Source organism: Catharus ustulatus, chromosome 5 (assembly GCF_009819885.2).
Source record: "Catharus ustulatus isolate bCatUst1 chromosome 5, bCatUst1.pri.v2, whole genome shotgun sequence".
In the NCBI taxonomy this organism is placed as follows: domain Eukaryota; kingdom Metazoa; phylum Chordata; class Aves; order Passeriformes; family Turdidae; genus Catharus; species Catharus ustulatus.
Genome location: NC_046225.1, coordinates 68,361,269 through 68,378,780, shown reverse-complemented (window position 1 = coordinate 68,378,780; position 17,512 = coordinate 68,361,269). Strand labels below are relative to the sequence as shown.

The 17,512-nt window shown below is 39.5% G+C and overlaps 1 protein-coding gene across 1 annotated transcript in view; it reads right to left on the bottom strand.

Annotated features, from left to right (window-relative positions):
* Positions 1-11,114: 11,114 nt before the first annotated feature.
* Positions 11,115-17,512, bottom strand: part of POLN (DNA polymerase nu) — an 89,301-nt gene continuing 82,903 nt past the window's right edge. The window contains exons 23-24 of the mRNA XM_033060967.1: positions 15,038-15,099; positions 11,115-11,257 (exon numbers count right to left, since the gene is read on the bottom strand). Coding sequence (XP_032916858.1) covers positions 11,189-11,257; positions 15,038-15,099 — 131 coding nt within the window. The 3' untranslated portion in view covers positions 11,115-11,188. The remainder of the gene's footprint in view (positions 11,258-15,037; positions 15,100-17,512) is intronic.

Here is a 17,512-nt window from a genome sequence, read left to right as displayed (position 1 = left end):
TGTCATGCTTCAGCTTTATTGCAGTGTTTAAAACCAGTATTTGAGATTTTGGGCAGCCTGGCAAGATTCCCTCCCTGTGACTTGCAGAAATAGTGCATTTAACGAAGGCAGATCTGTTTTATTCACACTCCTTCTAATAGAAACACAATAGATTTTGATATGAACAGCAATGCCCTCTAGAAGCACAAAGGACATGATTCAGCTGGCTAAACAGGAGGATCCACTATCATTTGAGACAGCCTGTATTTAGATGGGTGAAGTGAGCCCAGCCAGGCTGTGAGCTGTGCTTTGGGAGAGTTAACCAGCTGGAGAGGTAAGAAATATTGTTGTCTTCTCCCTACTCTCGTGCTGAGTCATTAAGGTTTATTATATGCTCTGTTTGCATGGCAAATGTGAACAAGTCACACAAATACCTAGAGCACTTGCAAGTTATGAAGGCTGAAATATAAATACCCTTTCCCCCTGTGGGATTGTTTGTTTTCCTAGACTCTGAACATCTGAGGCACACAGCTCAATCACATGATTATCTATTATTTCTATAGTAGCCTTTTAATTAATATCAGTGTCATAACACCTCTGGTCCTAAGAATGTGCTATGCCTATGCCTAATTGAAAAAAAAAAAAAAGATAGCTTTCAATAGGACAAATAATAGTGAAATGAGCAGGGTACATGATAAAAGGGTTCCTTTGTCATTCACTTAAGCAAAAGTAATCAAAACACTTCACTATGCTAATAAACTGCAAAATTATTCATTGAGATGGCTTGTTCCTTCGTCATGTCATAGTCTCAAAGGATTTGTCACCAGAGCTTCCGCACAGATTTTCAGTATTTTTTGCATATGTAAAGAAGTCTTAAGGGAAAACAGCACAGAAGCTCAGGCCCTACAAAAGGCCATGTCAGATGGGTAGGAGCTGTGAACTTAATACACTTTGAACATGCTGGTATAGAATAGTGTATCTAAGTGTGTCCTGTACTCAAAAACTCATTCTCAGAAAAATACTTTTAAGTGTTGTGTATTTAAACTGAAGAATTAAATTGCCATCAGTGTGCAATAGCCTCACACTCCCTGTATGTCAACAGCTACACAGAATTGGAGGCTGTAGAGCTCACTCTCCAAGCCCAGAGAGCTTTGCTTGCTGTGATGTTTGGTATTGTGGAAAATTGTGTTATCTGAAACACCAGGTCGAGGTAAGGAGCAACGCTTAAGGTTGTTTCTTTGTTCCCTTCCACTAAGTTAGAGAATGTCACACAAATCTCTTTACATTCATTCTACAGCTAATGAGTTTAATAAAGGTTGTGTGATTCTCATGCTGCAGAGCTGACAAGTTCAAGCTGCTTCCACTGGTGGCTCAGGCTCTGAAGAAGATGCTGTAAACCAGCGTGGCTGCAGCTGCAAAGCATCCTCAGCAGGCAACTCCCAAACATGTGGTGGGGTTACCTCTGCCACAGTATCCTTGCCCCTCTTCACCTCCTTACTTCAGGAATGCCCACGGAGTGGGATGTGAGAGGAGCTCCTCTGGGTCTGAGAGTCTGCAGGAGGTGTTAGAGCAGGGCAGTAACAGTGCAGAGCACCCACAGCACCTTCCCTGCAGCACTCACCTTCCCAAGCAGCTCCTGCAGCCCATGCTGGGCTCTCTGCTGCTCCACCTTCACTGAGCCACCCAAACTGCACTGAGAGCGAGTTCCTGTCATGGGTGTGGAGGCATTTACTGAAATTCAATACAGTAACCCTTGGTCAGTTAATTGGGACATGAAGTTCTTGGAAGTGAAGTACCTATCAGTGTTATATTCCTGGCAAAATGTTTTAATTAAAGAAAGCCATTAAGTTCCTACTTAATTATCATTTCTGGGAGTGTTACCAGAAAAATTTAAATTGTAAATGCCAAGCATTTTGTCTATCCTGCTCAGCCCAATAAAGCCTATTTATGACTTCTACACACAAACCATCCCAATTATAACAATGTCAGGTCTTCAAAGGGGCTGGTTTGATTTAGTTTACAGAGATGAAGAATCCGTGGGGCTCTGGCACTGGAGTCTTTTGGGGTGGATTTGAAAGGCCACATTCTGTGCAGGGGACTCAAGATCAGTCTTTGCAGACAAGGCATGTCAGAGTCCAAAGCAAACAGAAATAAACAGACATATAAAACACTTCCCATAAAATGTTTGATAGAGCCTGCCTTGGTGATGGTTTCACGCTTGTGTCCAGATTGGTAGCACTGCCAGAGGCTGCATTTTCACAGCCCTATCCCATTGCCTTATGGAATAAGAGCACCACTGACCATTCCAAAAGGAAGTGATCTGAAAACCTTGTTTCTCTGTAAGCAAAAATTGAGATCTATCCCAGCACACACTGTGAGGAGGAATGCCTTGGCCTGTAAGCACTAAGTTGTCTGGAAGAGTAGTGGTGGACAGATGGCTCAGATGAAATTTCAAAGAACCTGAGGCAAGAAATCATGATGCACTTAAAGATGCACACTGGGAGGGCTGCTCTAAATTGTGGTTCTTCTCTAAACCTCTTGCAGATGCTAAAATTACAAAGCAGCCTTGAGACCTTGCAGTGATGTCCAAGATCAGTTATCAGTACCAAAGGGTTCAAAACTTGCCCGGTCCTTAATTGTGAGAAGCAGAAAAACAGACTTTTTCAGACTTCTCCAGACTTTCTGAATCTTTTCCATGCTGGTTTCCTTCATGCCCAGTTTTTTCTGCTGAATTCCACTAGTTTTTGTGGAAGAGAACTCACATTTCAAGTGAACTGCAAATCAAGAAGTGTTTTCAAAATTGACTTTTAATCCAGTGGTTTTATGAACCAGACAATTTGATGGCTTACTTCCCCATTTCTCCAAGGCAGGAAAAGGAAATATCTGAAGATTAAACACTAAGCCTACAATGTGAGGTTCATGTAGGCAGTAAAGAGATTCCAATTCCATTGTTTCACCCCTATGACTAATGTGTTTAAATGAGCCACAAACAGGAAAATTCTTTAAACTGGCAGATTTGGAAATTAAAAAAAACCCAACAAACCCACAAGTGAAAAAAGAGCCACTGTTGTTGCTAAGGATGAAAGTCCTTGGAGTAAGAAGTAGAAAAAAAATTATTGGCAACTCTTAGGTACAGAAGTATCAATGAGTAAAAAAAAGCAGGAGGTAGAGTGGGATGGGGAGTGAATAACACCTGCTGCTAAGATAATTTATTGAAATAACTGAAATATGAGGAATCTAGAAATGAGTTTTAAGGCTAAGACATCACATAAAAATAGCTTAAATCCCCACCCTTGAGTCAGAAGATGATGGAGGGGAAGCAAGGACAAGAAAGCACATTCCTGTTTCTGTACCACCAGTGTGGAGCATGAAGGACATGGAGGAACCATAATGCAGGAGTGATGAAAAAGGTGCAAAGCCTTCCAGCCCAAGGGCAAAAGGGATTTCACTGGGGTGTTCCTATGGGCAAAGACGTATTTAGAAACATGAAGCATTACCTGGATTGAAGACTAGAGACAGAGGCCAGGCTTTTCTGTGGGATGCAGGAACTTGGAGGCTGGACAGTCATGGTTGTTTTTTTGTTTGTTTGTTTTTTTCCTCTCTCTCAGAGCAAATATTGATTAGTTCAAATGCAGTGGCCAGTCCCAAGAGGGAGCACAGAAAGCTCCTCAGCAGAACATCCTGTAATCTGGTGATTTGTTTGTGCATTTCTGTGGGTGGTGGATGTTGAAAGCCTCTCAGAAAGGTTTCCTACACTTTGTAGATAAAAAGACAGGAGCAGCAGCAACGTCCACTGCTCTGACTGCCTTTTGAAGGAAAGAACAGCCTCCTCAGAGTAGAACAAAAAGCCATGGGTATCAGTCACAGGGAAGTGAATCCCAGAAACTGGCACTTAAACTCCAGAGGGGCAGAATCAATCACTTCCCTGTACACAGGTTTTGGGCAGGCTACTTGGATATTCAGAGGACTGGCAAAAAAGGCACAGGTCTTAGGCATTTTGTGGAGTGCTGTGTCTACCTGCTCCTAAAATTGCTGTGTGACATCAACAGTCTGCCAGCTCCTGCTACTCCTGTCAGGCTGAGTATTCCTCACGCTAGCAGCTGATGAAAAGAAGGGTCAGAAGTTCATTTGACCCAAGCTGGACTTCCAGATAAGCAAAGATAAAGTGCCCAGCTCAGCAGGTCACTGCTCTCTGCATGGCAAGGATGGACACACCAAGAACATGAGCAGGAAATGGAGGGGGGTGCTGGGGTGGGCTGGGAGGCACAAATATGCTTTTGGCCAACCTCAAGGATAAGGTGCACTTGTTACACAAAAGCCAACACATTCCTGATCATGCCTGTCTAGTGCTGAGGCTTTCAAAGGATACACACTCACCCTTACCTTTGACAAAGTCCCAGATGTGTGATTTTGCTATTTTCAAGCTCCCAAATGAACTGACAGCAACAGTTCTGAAGAGAGTGTTTAGTCAGCAAAAATCAACGTGTTGATGCCTCAGTTATGAGCTTTGCTAAATGCACCAGAAAGTATTTGGGATTATGAGCTTTATGCCTAGTTTATGAACTGAGTTTGCAGATTGCAGAAGCATGTCTTCCTCAAAACTGAAGCAAAGGGAAAAATGACGTCTGAAGGCAAAACTGTGTACCTTAAACATACTAGGATATGTGGAAATAATATTTCAAGAAATTCAGTTGTTGCCCAACATTGAAAGAAATCCAGTAATTTCTCATGGAAGACTGATGATCACAAACTTTGGTCAGTCTTAAGGAGCTGCCTGCCAATCAATCTGGGAATAGTGTTTTCTGTCTTATGACTTACTGATCTTGTATGTTGTTTCAGAGAAAAGACCCTAATTTGTACATTACTCTGTTTAAACAGCCACAGAGTTATGTATATGTTACATGCATATCTACATGTATATATGTTTATAGATATATTTACATATATAAAGGGTGACCCTGACTAAGGAAATGTGTCAAAACCTCGAGCAGCTGAGCAGCAGGTCACCTACAAAGACACAGATAAAAGTTGTATCAAGTTTCAATTCACCCAGCTGAAAGTGCCTCCTTAAGAATTATGGAGACCAGTCCTGTCTCCAGTGTTCAGCCAGGTCCCACTAAGGTTTGCTCAGCAGCACATTGATGCAGTTGTTCCTGTAACATGTTATCCATAAAGAATTGGCAATGAACAGTCACTGGCAAGTAGGAAGATGTGTGGGGAGATAAAAAAACCACAAAGTCTGGAGAGTTTGAACACTACTATTTTTTTGCTTGATCAAAAGATTGAGATCCTTGAAAGACCATGGGCAGGTCAGAATTTAACTATTCTTTTCCAGCATGAAGAAAAATCCATCTGTGCTAGCTGAGACAGACACAATCAGAAAATCCCAGTTTTCACCACACCAGTAAAATGCCAGTGACTAAAAAACACCATTCTGGACTCTTTCTCTGAGGCTAATAAGAACCTGGCACTGTCATCCAGGAAGACTGCAGAGCTGGACAAGGATTCTAGCTGGGAATGACCCAGCAGAAAACCAGGGTGCTTCAACTCTGCTACTGGTATACACTCACAGAGTAAGTGAGGTTGGTAAGGATCTGTGCTGATTCCTTCTACTCCTGTCCCCAGGGGCCAGCTTCAAAGAGAGGGTTTAAAGCAAGATTTCAGTTCTACAAAAGCAATATAAACAGGATTCAAGACCTTCCCAGGAAATAAATATATGATTAATTGTCAGGAAAATATTTGGTTTGTGTGCAGTGATAAATGTCTGCCCAGAATGGAGGTGTAGGATGAATTAAAGAGGTTTTTATTAACCTGATTTCCATGGAATGGAAGGTGTTAAAGGATATGAATAGTGCCAGGAGAAGGTTAAATTTTAGGTCAAGTATGAGAAGAAAAAGGACTAAAAAAAATTCAGCTCCAGAAGAAAAACCAAATATATCACAAGCCATAGTATCAGAAGCAGCCCGAGAGTTTGACTACAGCCCAACATTTACAACACTTTCTTAACCTCATCTGAGACCCACAGAGGCCCCAAGGGAAGATGTTGACTTCTCCCAGCTCATATGCCACAAAAGCTCATTATATTTAAAGGAAAACCTCCCTGGGAAGCTTATTTAATTTAACATAACGGTTCAAGTGAATGAATGGGAAGATAAACAGAGATGGGGATTGCTGGCAGGCGAGTAGGGTGGCTCAGCTTTCAAACTGCTGCAGAATTTATTCATTGTGAAGAAATGAAGTTCTTATAGGTGTCTTTCACATGCAGTTTGGAGTCAATCATCAGCCTGAACTGGCTCTGGGGCAGAGCTGAGAGTCAAAAAGAGAGGGAAAAAAATTTCTGGCAGAAGTCCTGAGGACACTTGTCTTCTTCACCTAACCAGATACCAATAAAACATTTAGGATAAATCAGCAATTAACTAATTTCTGGACTCAGCTGGATGTGGACTAATGGATCAGTGCAAAGAGGCCAAGTAACCCAGGGAGATATTTAATTTTGTTTCAGCCAATTCTGTAGAGAAAGGCAGTGTAGCAGGCAGCAGCCACTCGTGGGGAGGATGGAGGTTGATTCTCAGGAGCCTGTAACTACAGTACTCTGCTTAACACACAAATTGGAAAATGGGATTGTAATCTGATGCACAACACTTTTGAATAATTAGATGTGAGAAATTCAGTGTGCACAGCAGATGAAGCTGCCAAAAATGTAGGGGGTGGGGCGGGACATGTGTGGAACCAGAGAGGATTTCTACAGTCAATTTTTGAAAAATTGATCATGAAATGAACTTCTACAGTAAAAATATAGTTAGCCAGAGAACAGTCTCCAAATGTTACAAATGCATAAATGTCATGCCAAATGGCAGCGAGAGGGCATGAAGATTAGAGGTAAAAATACAATTATTTTTTTTAAACTTGTGGACAACTAATACTGAGATTTTTACTAGAAATAATAACAGTATATATGAAGCGGAAGGAAAGGTTACCAGTGGAAAATTGTCAGTGTTAGAAGCAAAAGTGGAGGAGGAAAGAAGCTAAAAACTGTCCAACTAATTAACCTTGAATGGAGATGGTGACATAGAAAAGTGCATAAAAAATGTGCAAATGTTGGCTGGACTTCCACAATTCAAAACACAAGGAAACAGCATTAAAAAATTGCCTGGACTTAGAGCAGATAATTACAACATGCTTGATAACAAAATAGGGATTTCCAGAAACAGGTGGTAGAAGTGCACTTCAAATATGTCTCGAGAGAACTGAAGAGCTGACCAGTGACAACAGTCTGGCTGCTGTCTCCAGAAGGGATGAGCTGATTATTAGGCTGGGGACGTTTCCCAGCAAGGCAAAGACAGGGCACAATTAAAACTTATTTTAAACCTAGAGATGCACTCTCTACTAAAACCATTGCAGAATGGCAGAAAAAAACCGATTCTTTTCCACTCCCTGAATGTTTCTGACAATGTGCTAATACCAAAAGGAAGTATGCCAGCCAAAAGTGAGCCTGTGAGCCAGGGAATATAGTAAATGCTGGCACAGAATGAAGCAACACAGGTGGGAAGGCAAAACCCAAAACACTTCTGGGGCTTCTTCTGGAATGGCACTATATCCTTAATATGGTGCAGCAGAATGTTTGAAGGGATTTTCTGGTTTGTGTTCCACCCAGCTGATTGCTGTTGTCTAACTGAGGGATGACACAGGACCAAAATTCAGGTTGGAAGGGACGTCAGGAGGTCTCCAGTCCAACCTCCTACTCAAAGTAGGGTAAGGTATGAGGTAAAAAGAGGTTACCCAGGGATTTGTCCAGTCTGGTCTTCTAACAGTGAAGCAAGAAAAGATGTTTCAGGCCACTGAGGAAATATATAAAAAACTATAATACAACATTGAACCTGTTCTTTGGTCTCCTTTTTAATCAGATTAAACAAGAAATTAGAGGAACAGGCTTTGTTGATTCCCAAAACATGAAATTAGTTTATTTTTAAGGGTTTTTTCTTAATCATTAACAGGAACAAAACTATGTCCTGGGTGATCTAGTAGCTTCAATCTCTTAATCTACTCTTCCTTTTCAAAAACTCACACCGTTTTTTCCCTCCCCATGTTTAAAATGTCTTGCTTACATAAAAACTGAGACCAGTGTTTGAGCTATGGTTATTATCAAGCTGGACCAGCACTGAAGATCAGTCTGGCTGTCCCACAGTTGTATGTGGACATTCCAAGATTTGCAAGCAGGGAAGTATTGGTTGTGCCATCCCATGCAAACACCAGCAAACTGCTGAGCTGCTCCATTTCCCACAGACACTCACCTAAAGTATTTTCAAATAGTGCTCTTTCCCCACTACTTCACATGGCAAACAAAGACTTACAGATGATCTAAAGGAGATTCAGGCCATCAAAGACATGCCTGAAATTAAACCCAGACACAAATCAGTTCAAAAGGGTGTTATTACTGTGTTCAGAGAATCAATTAATGAAACTTCTGCTCACAAAGGGTATCTGAAACTAAGTACAACCAGCTATTTCCCTCTCCCCATCTATTCTGTGATTTTCCATGCTCATTGGTCAGTACTTTTGTAGGGTTCTGGAATTCAAACAGAAGTTTTTGTTTCTTGCTCTCCCAGTTCCTTGATGTAGGTTGTGAGGAAAAGGGAATAATTTTAGAGATCAAATAGAGAGGTTTAAAGATGTAAAAATACTCTTATGATTGTTCCTGCTCAAGTTTAACCATGTTTTAAAGCTCCTTTCACACAGAACCAAAATAACCTGACAAGTTATTTATTATAATAAGGATCTTGAGTTCTGTGGTGTGAAATTATTGTGCCACCCAAAGGAATTCGAGGCAGTCATCAAATACTGAATATTTTCACCTATATTTATTTGGGAGGAAATCTGCGGTCAGGACTGGCCTTGCTTCCTATAATGACTCTTTAGATTCAGACTTCCACTAAGGTTTGGAAAAACTGCACTGCACAGATTTTATGATTATACACAGATCAGCACACAAGCATGGTAAAACTGATGCCTTGTCCAGAGGACCTTGTTGGGAAATGAATTGCAAACACCACTCTTTCTCAAGTGGAGAAAGCTTCTCAGTTTCTTTACTGGAGAATCTGGAGCACTGGAATGATATCCCAAGGTCATGGTATGTATACTGTAATTTGGGGGGACACAAACTTCACCAAGTCTCAAGACTTGGTCTGTAGCAATGGTCAGCAAAATGATGCCAGTTTGCCTTTTGCCCTCACATCAGTGTACACAGAATGAGCACTTGGACATGTGTGATAAAGTGGTGCTTTACTGCTTGGCCTTCTTCCTTCTGTTAGCTGATTCTTTGGGAATTTAAAGCCCTGAAGAAATTTTGACACAAGGAGAATAAAACATTAACTTTGTCTACTTGTATGACAACCTACACAAAGTGCACACGTCTGGGGAACTGTGACTGACAGTCATTTGTGAAGGGTTGTGTTTGAAAATTTGTACAGTGACCTCTGCATTTCTGTAGCTTCATATTTGAACAGATGTCAATTCTCACAAGTGGATTGAGGTTCTCTTTGTTCTTAAGAATGTTTTTGGTTTTTGTTGCTGAAGGGTATTCCTAGTGCTGACTGGGGCTTGAAAAAACACACCATCCATCTAATTGCAAAGTATGAATCCTAAGAAAAATACACAGGGTGAAAATCAGCTGGGAATGTACCAAAAATGATTATTTCCTCCATATAGTAGGAAAGTTAGCAATGTAGCCTTAGAGAAACTGGGCTTAATTAGTAGAGGCTTCCCAATACCAGTAGATCTTCAAGTGGAGTGAAAGAGATGAGACAGTAGAATAATTCACACTTACTCAATGCCACTGCAAACACAGAGGGCTTGAAAATAGCAAAAAGCAGAAGAAAACTTGTGCAAGCTCCTCTCTGCTGGAGAGGTGAGATCAGGGCCCTGCTCACAGGACCTGGCACGATGTCACAGCCATGCAGGCTGGATCCCCCTGCCAAAAAGCTGAACCCAATTAATATGCAGAACGTTCTGACTTTGCTTACATGATCAATGCCAGTTTTATAAGAATCAATTTATAGAAACTACTGACTCATGTCAACTGACAGGTTATGTATGATTAATAAGCAACATAAGAAAACAATGTTTAATAGTTTAATGGCTGTAAGTGCAAAGTAAAATTATTTAATTATACAAATTTAAAATGCTAAAAAGTCTTCACAATCATACAATTCTAGAATTTAAATTGTATTACTGTGATAATTTGATCTCTAATGCTGAAACATACTGAACAACTCTCAAAAGTTTTGTGCTTGACTTCAACTTCTGAATAATTAGTAGAATTCAAGGACAATTTCATATTTCCCAAGCACAGAGACAGAATTTGTAAAACAGTAATGTTATGAAACAAATCTCATTTGAAGAATAAACTCTACAGAAAAACAAATTATTAATAAAAAATCCAAACATTGAAGTAAAAGCCTGAATCCTAAAAAGGATAAGGCTGAATCCTAAAATTTATCTCAACAATATTTATCATCAGTATCAAAAATAATAGATTAGGCAAAACTGTAATACTTTGTCTAAAGTATGCTAAGGCTATAGTGCAAACTCAGTTTGAAATTAATTGAATGGACAACAATCTCCTTATTTTTAATACATTTAGGCTTCTAGTTTTGTTTACCTGTTTTGCTTCAAAATTTTAGATAAAAATTAAGTTAATTACCTCTTTTTCTAAATCTGAGGAATGGGACATTTAATATCTGATGAACACCAAGCAGCTACATTCTACTCACAAAATACAAAATAATCTGAACACAACAGTTAAGCATCTGACACAGTTCAAACACTGCCAGCTTATAAGTATTTTTACACAAGCACTTCACAAAATATTTAACATTAAAGTCTAAACATCCGTGTAACTCAGATATATTTGTGATGCTCCCAAAGGGTTAATACTGTCTTGTTTCATTTCTTACATGTAGTAATTTAGCTGTGAACAAAAGCAGCTCCCCGCTGGATACCTTGGCTAAAAGAAACACAATGAACTGGTAAAAACCAGTTTTATCTCACTGCTGTTGCCTAGGGCTACAGACAAAATGAAGTAAAAAAATTCACATGCAGAGTATTAGGTGCTTATGAAAGATCCAGCAGCGCTGTTGCCTAGTGATTCAGCGAGGAATCAGCACAGGCCAATGAGGTGTTTGGGTACTGAATAACATCCCCAATGACTGCTTTACATCTCCTGCAATTCTGTCATACACCCCCATGATTTCCCAGTGGTGAGAATCACTTTCAAGGGAACCTGTCAGGAAAAAAAATAAAAATTTAAACAAATAAACACATCACATATAGCAAGATTACTATTTTTGCTTTACCCTTTGGATGTGATACTGCCCTAGATTACATGCCTATCCAATGTGAAATGTTCTTCATTTTTATTAATACTCAATTATTGCTACAATTCTGATAAAAATACCAAAACCATTTAAACTAACCTTTAGTTTTCAAATAGCAAATACATGTTACTGAATTGCAAGGAATACACTAAAACAAAATTCATCTTATGCTTTTAAAAGAGCTACAAATGATATTTTAATGTTTATCATCATCAACTTCATCAGCAATTCATAAGGATACTAGGGTTTTTCCCCCCCACCCCTCCCCCCAAACCCTTTTCAAATTCTAGGGTATTTTTATTGCTACTTTGGTTTAATTTCAGTTTGTTTTGCAGTTCCTGCTGCACTTGTACACAGTAGATTTGTTGACATGAAAGCTGCCTCATTAGCATGGACTATATTTTGGGAAAAAAAGCCACTTCAAAGATAAAGCATCCTTTACCTCAAAGCAGAAAAATAGATCTCTCACCATTAAGATTATATGTGTGCTCTACTTTAGTGACATTTTGTCTCCATATAAAAAATAATATTCATATTAACAGAGCACATAATACATATTTAGCTGAAGTAAGTCTGCTGAAGGTGAGCAGGAGCATTTCACAAAAATCTTTTCATCTTCAACATCTCTAATCCTAAAAGAAATATTCCTACCATATAGAAGGGTAAACATGAACAAAAAAACAGACTTTTTTTTAAAGATCACTCTCAATTTCTTCTCTGAGATCAAACTTTATGTTTTATACTATCTGGCCTCTGTCATTGATCTCTTTTTGAGGCTTCAGAGGAAGGTGACGTATCTTCATGATGGATGTAGTCTAATGTGCTGCACAAGCAAAAGTATGTCAGGATTCCTACAGTAATTTGCTTAGGAAAAAGAGACCAAACATGGGTAATGAAATGTGTATCTCCAAATATTTCTACTGCCTACTAAAAAGTCCTAATCTTTGAAAGCCCCAGATAACTACTCATTGTCTAAGAATGTGTTTCTTTCCACCTATTAAGGCATAGTTGGTGTTTAATAAAAAATTTCTGTTCTCATGGGGATGACATATCGAATCCATCTGTTTAATGCATTGAGATGCATTTCTCAGTGTGTGACACTAAAACACTTTAGACAGAGGTGGATAACAAGGTATGTCCCATTTGTCCACAGGACACTGAAACCTTCTGCCACTTACTGGTTAGTCTGCAAAATGTAACACTAAAATGATATTCTACCCCTGTAACTATGAACACTCTCAGTAACCATGTAAACATTTGTCTTTCTTAGAAACCTATTACAGTGCTCATATTTATTTCATGACCATGACTTCCTCAGACAAAGTATGAACGTTGTTACCTCTGAAAAAGGTCCCAAAATGTCTCCTAAAACTATCCAGAAAGGACTATATTGCTATTCACTTTATATGCCACCAATAATACCATATTTGGTTATTTTAAAGAACTTTATAGCAGCATGAATCCCAAGCATCTAACACAGTAATTAAAAATATTTAAATGTAATATACTTGAAAAACATTCTGGCCTCTTTTATTTTTCTCCCCGCCCAAGGAATTTGTAACAAAAGAAGAAAGGTAAACACAGGTGTACAACATAACCAACCTACAGAAATGCAAAGCATTGGGAGTATCAGTCAAGAAATTTATAATCCCAGTGTGGCCAGAAAGTCTCACTGTACCATATTTAATAAACAGGAATGTAAAATCTTACAAGGGTTAAGTGAACAGTGAGGGGGAAATAAGTATGGGAAGCAGAAAGAGCAATTTAGATCTTGGATACTCTTCACTATCCTTTCTAGATTTTTATGGGAAGGATGGACTCCCTAAGGTCCTATAAAGGGTCTTGTAACTGCAAGACCTCCAGAGAAACCCTCACAAACTGACTGCAATGCTGCAATAGATACAGAAGATCTGGAGGAAGAAATACAAATTATCAAGTAGTTTTCTTGTTCATCTGTTTCCACTAGTGCAAGTCTTTAAGTTGCAACCATTTCTGAAATAATTAGAATAAAACTGTTCCTGAATCTTGTTGAGTATTACTCCTGAGTGAGTGACCTGGCAACACCCAGAACTCCATTTGTCAGGAAACTGGAAACCCTTGGGTTGCTGCTCACTGAAGTTTAGGGATTCCCAGGAGCTTTACTCTTTTACCAAGCAACAAAAGCTGAGCAGTAGGCTACAGTGACGGGTACCAGTTTTGTAGAGAGAAAAACATAACAATTTTATAATGTAATTACAATTAGGTCCAATATATAGATAGTTGTGCATTTATCTACTCACTTTTTACAGATGTTGGTCTGGTAGATGATATCCTCTACCTTTAGCAATGACCAGGAATTTGGCTGCTTTGTATGTCAGGCATCCACAGAAATGTTAAGTAGACCCATTTTGTAAGTGAAAATTACTGAAGAAAGATCTTTTGCAATATTTTTTCAGCAGTTACAAATGCCTGGCACATCTAGAAAGCCTATTAAAGGGACATATTTCTCACTCTACCACACCCAACAGAAGTTTCATGGCAATGAATAAAATAGGTTTTTAAATCACCATATGCATTGCTATGACAATCCCACCTTCCAAAAGGAAGTATACTTTCTTTCAGTTACAGAAATTTCACAATTACAAGCCGCACCTGATAATAAGCCACATGTCCAGGTGTCGGCAACTGTCTTGGGTTACAATACAGAGTGTGATAAAAGGTATCTGTTCTATCACCATCTGTTGAGGGTGGGGGCAGTGACCCTTATCTCTGTGGGAGATATTCTGCTAATGGGCCATCCACTGAAACCAGGCAGGGCATTGTTCTTTATCTTTTCACAACCCATCCTTCCTCCAGCCAGTCATTTTCTGCTCATGGCCATTGAGTCCCACTGTGGGACTGATAAAATTACTGCATCCCATTGGAAGTTGCTCCAGCCAGGGGGAAGAGCCCAACATTTCTTACCAAGATAAAAACAGAGGTTTTGGGACACTAAGGGAGCCCCTTTCTCCACTGGACTCCAGAGGAAAACCGGATTTCTCCACATCACCATGGGACCTTTAAAGGGAAACTGCACCTTGTACAGGAGCACTGCTCCAACTGAGCCACATCTGTCACTGCAGGAGAATGCAGACACCACTTAATGGGATGCTACCAACACCCTGCCTGACGGGTGTCAGGTTGTACTCTGACTTTGTCAGGGTTTGGAGTTTGTTCTTTGTAGTATTGTATTTCTATTTTAATTTCCCTAGTAAAGAACTGTTATTCCTAGTTCCCATATCTTTGCCTGAAAACCCCATTGATTTCAAAATTATAATAATTTGGAGGGAGGGGGTTTACATTCTTCATTTCAAAGAGAAGCTCCTGCCTTTCTCAGCAGACACCTGTCCTCCAAACTAAAACAGCAACTTTTCGTTCTTTGTCCATTTATAAGCCGCACCTGGTTATAAGCCGCACTTTGGGTTCGGACCAAAATTTTAGTCAAAATGGTGCAGCTTATAATCGTGAAATTACTTTCCTTTGGAACTTTTTTAGTAATTTGAAAAAGCAATTACCACAAATATGAAAATTAAACTATTGAAGTGAAAAGCAAAACAGTTGTTTCTAGATTCCTAATATGATGATGATGAAGATGATGATGATGATGATGATGATGTACAAATCTAAGTATACCTGGTAAAGAAATGGGAATTCAAAATTGTCCCTACCTTCAGTGGCACTTCTAAGGCTGTGGTTTCCTGCAGGGACTCCATTGTTCTTTTTACCAGAGCTGTAAGGTCAATTTGAAAATCTACAGCTTTATTTTCTATGTTAGAATTGCTATACATACATACATACATACATACATACATACATACATACCTATCTACATACATATATATACACATATATATTCTGTTATAGAATATCGGCATTTTTGCATTAAAAATTACCATTTACAACTTTTTCAGATTACTTGAAAGTGATATTTTATCTCTTGTGAACAGTTTCATTTATTTTTTAAAATTGAATTTTAGGGTAAAATTTGCAGAATTATTTAAGTTATGTAGCTCATATATAAAGGAGTACAGCACTACTACATGTGCTATAAAGGTATATAGAGCATGTGTGAGTGCTCAGTTTTCAACTTCACTACTCATAACTATCTGTTTGATGACATTTTATATATTTTCATTTTCTTGTGCAGCATAAAACTCACTTAAAAAAAGAAGCTAGGAAAATAGCCCACAAGAATCTGAACTTTTAAAAATATTTTACTCTTCAAAGTAAAAAGACTAGAGCCAATTTTTTTTAAAAAATCATCCCTGTGGGACAGTGGAACTATCAAGACTCTAAACAATTCAACGTTGGTATAATTCATGTAACTTAACAACTCATCATGCCGTAACACAACGCTCACTATTATTGTGCAAATGCATCCATAATTATGCCAAATCAATCATTTGGGATCAGATTTGCCATCACTGGTCCTGCTAATTAGTATTTTGCTTGACAAAGTTTGCTGCTTCAACACATACTGTTCCAATAAAAATCAAAAGGAGAGTCAATGGATCAAGCTTTTAATAGGAAGACATTTTTGGCTAGTGAAAGTGAAGCAGGAATACCAGGTGGCCCCAGAACCTGCACTGCTCTGACAGGATGGATGACTAAATAATGTATGTTGTCATGTGCCTCACAGACCTGAGAAGGAGCAGGGTCTCTCATACAAGCTGGGGACTGCTAGAGCGAAACCCACATGATTACTGAGCAGCTTCCTTTGAAGTTATCCCTCGCTGCACATCACAGCTCTTTGGCAGCTGAGGTTAGAGGCAAAGGAGTGACAAGAACTCTCAGAAGCTGTGGATGTTGCTGCTCTGGCTGCTGCCAAAACCTTTTCTAATGATGCCGGCAATGAAGAGCACTCCGTAGTGTTTCATGTCATGTCACTGACACTGAGGCTGGCCTGGTAATAATGATGAGGATAACCAGCTTCTGCCTGAACAGTGCTCTGACCGTGCTGGCTCGCTCAGATTTGTGTGCTAACGAGCTGTCACAAGCTTTTCCATAAAGTCTGAATTATGCAGTGACTCAAAGGTCCAGCAAATCAAGTACCAAAGCTGAGAAAACCAAGACATTTGTTGACATCTACCTACATCTACGTACAGCTACACCTGTACTTGGCTCATGTTAGATTTGAGGTAGTTCATGGTTCAGTGTGGGACAGAGTAACATTTTTGAAGCGCAGAAACAAACATTGCAATCCGCAGATTGTGACAAGAGAAGTGTTGGCCTAAATAATTACTCATTTGTAATCCAGTCCAAGCCAACATGGTTATTAATAGAGGAGTGTTGGACTGCCTCTGTCTTGAGAAGCCCACTCTGAATTTCAACAAGCTGTCAGCTCCAGGAGGTCAGAACTGCAGCAGGTGCTGGGGCACCCCAGCCAGGTGGGATGCCTTCAGAAGCCTCAGTGTGTTGCCAGTCAGTCCTGGGTAAACATTTTTTCCAAGTCATGACTGCACAAAACTTTTGAGAGGATAACACCTTAATTCTGCACTTCTCATGCAGAATCACTCAGCTCTGTGTTCCACCAGACACTTATGAAGGGCACACTCAACTCTGTGCAGTTTAACATTCTTTGTGTTGTTAGATAAATAAACAGCAATAGAGCATTTGGGCAATGAGAGGGATAGGTCATCTCGACAAAATGAGTTCCAACAGACACTAAAGATGGAGCATGAGTCAGCAGCATCACTTCCTGGGCTGAAATATGTGAGTGATATGACAAAGACTGCTGCCTGCCTATGCACTGAGTTAGATCTGTTTTCCCCAAGTTCTCTAGACCTCTGAGTTTGACTAGTTCTGTGCCATTTAGCTGTTATCCCCAAAAGGGGATTTATGATGGCAGCAATGACTGCAACAGCTTTCTATATTGGTTCACACACTTTTTGCTCTAAGGCATCTGGCACAGTCAGAATTTTGCTGCATTCTTAAATACTCTTAATTTTAAAATGCACAGATTAAAGTGGCCACATCAGTGAACAAACCCAATGGTTCCTCATTCACTTTGACAACCATTGCTTCATTTTCTTCTTTCCTTTTAAAAAACCCTCTCAGTTCAGCTCCCTGTTCTCTTTCTCATGTCACACTGACTTCTTCTCTACCCAGAGTTTAGTAAAGCCATTCATTTCAAGCAATCTGAA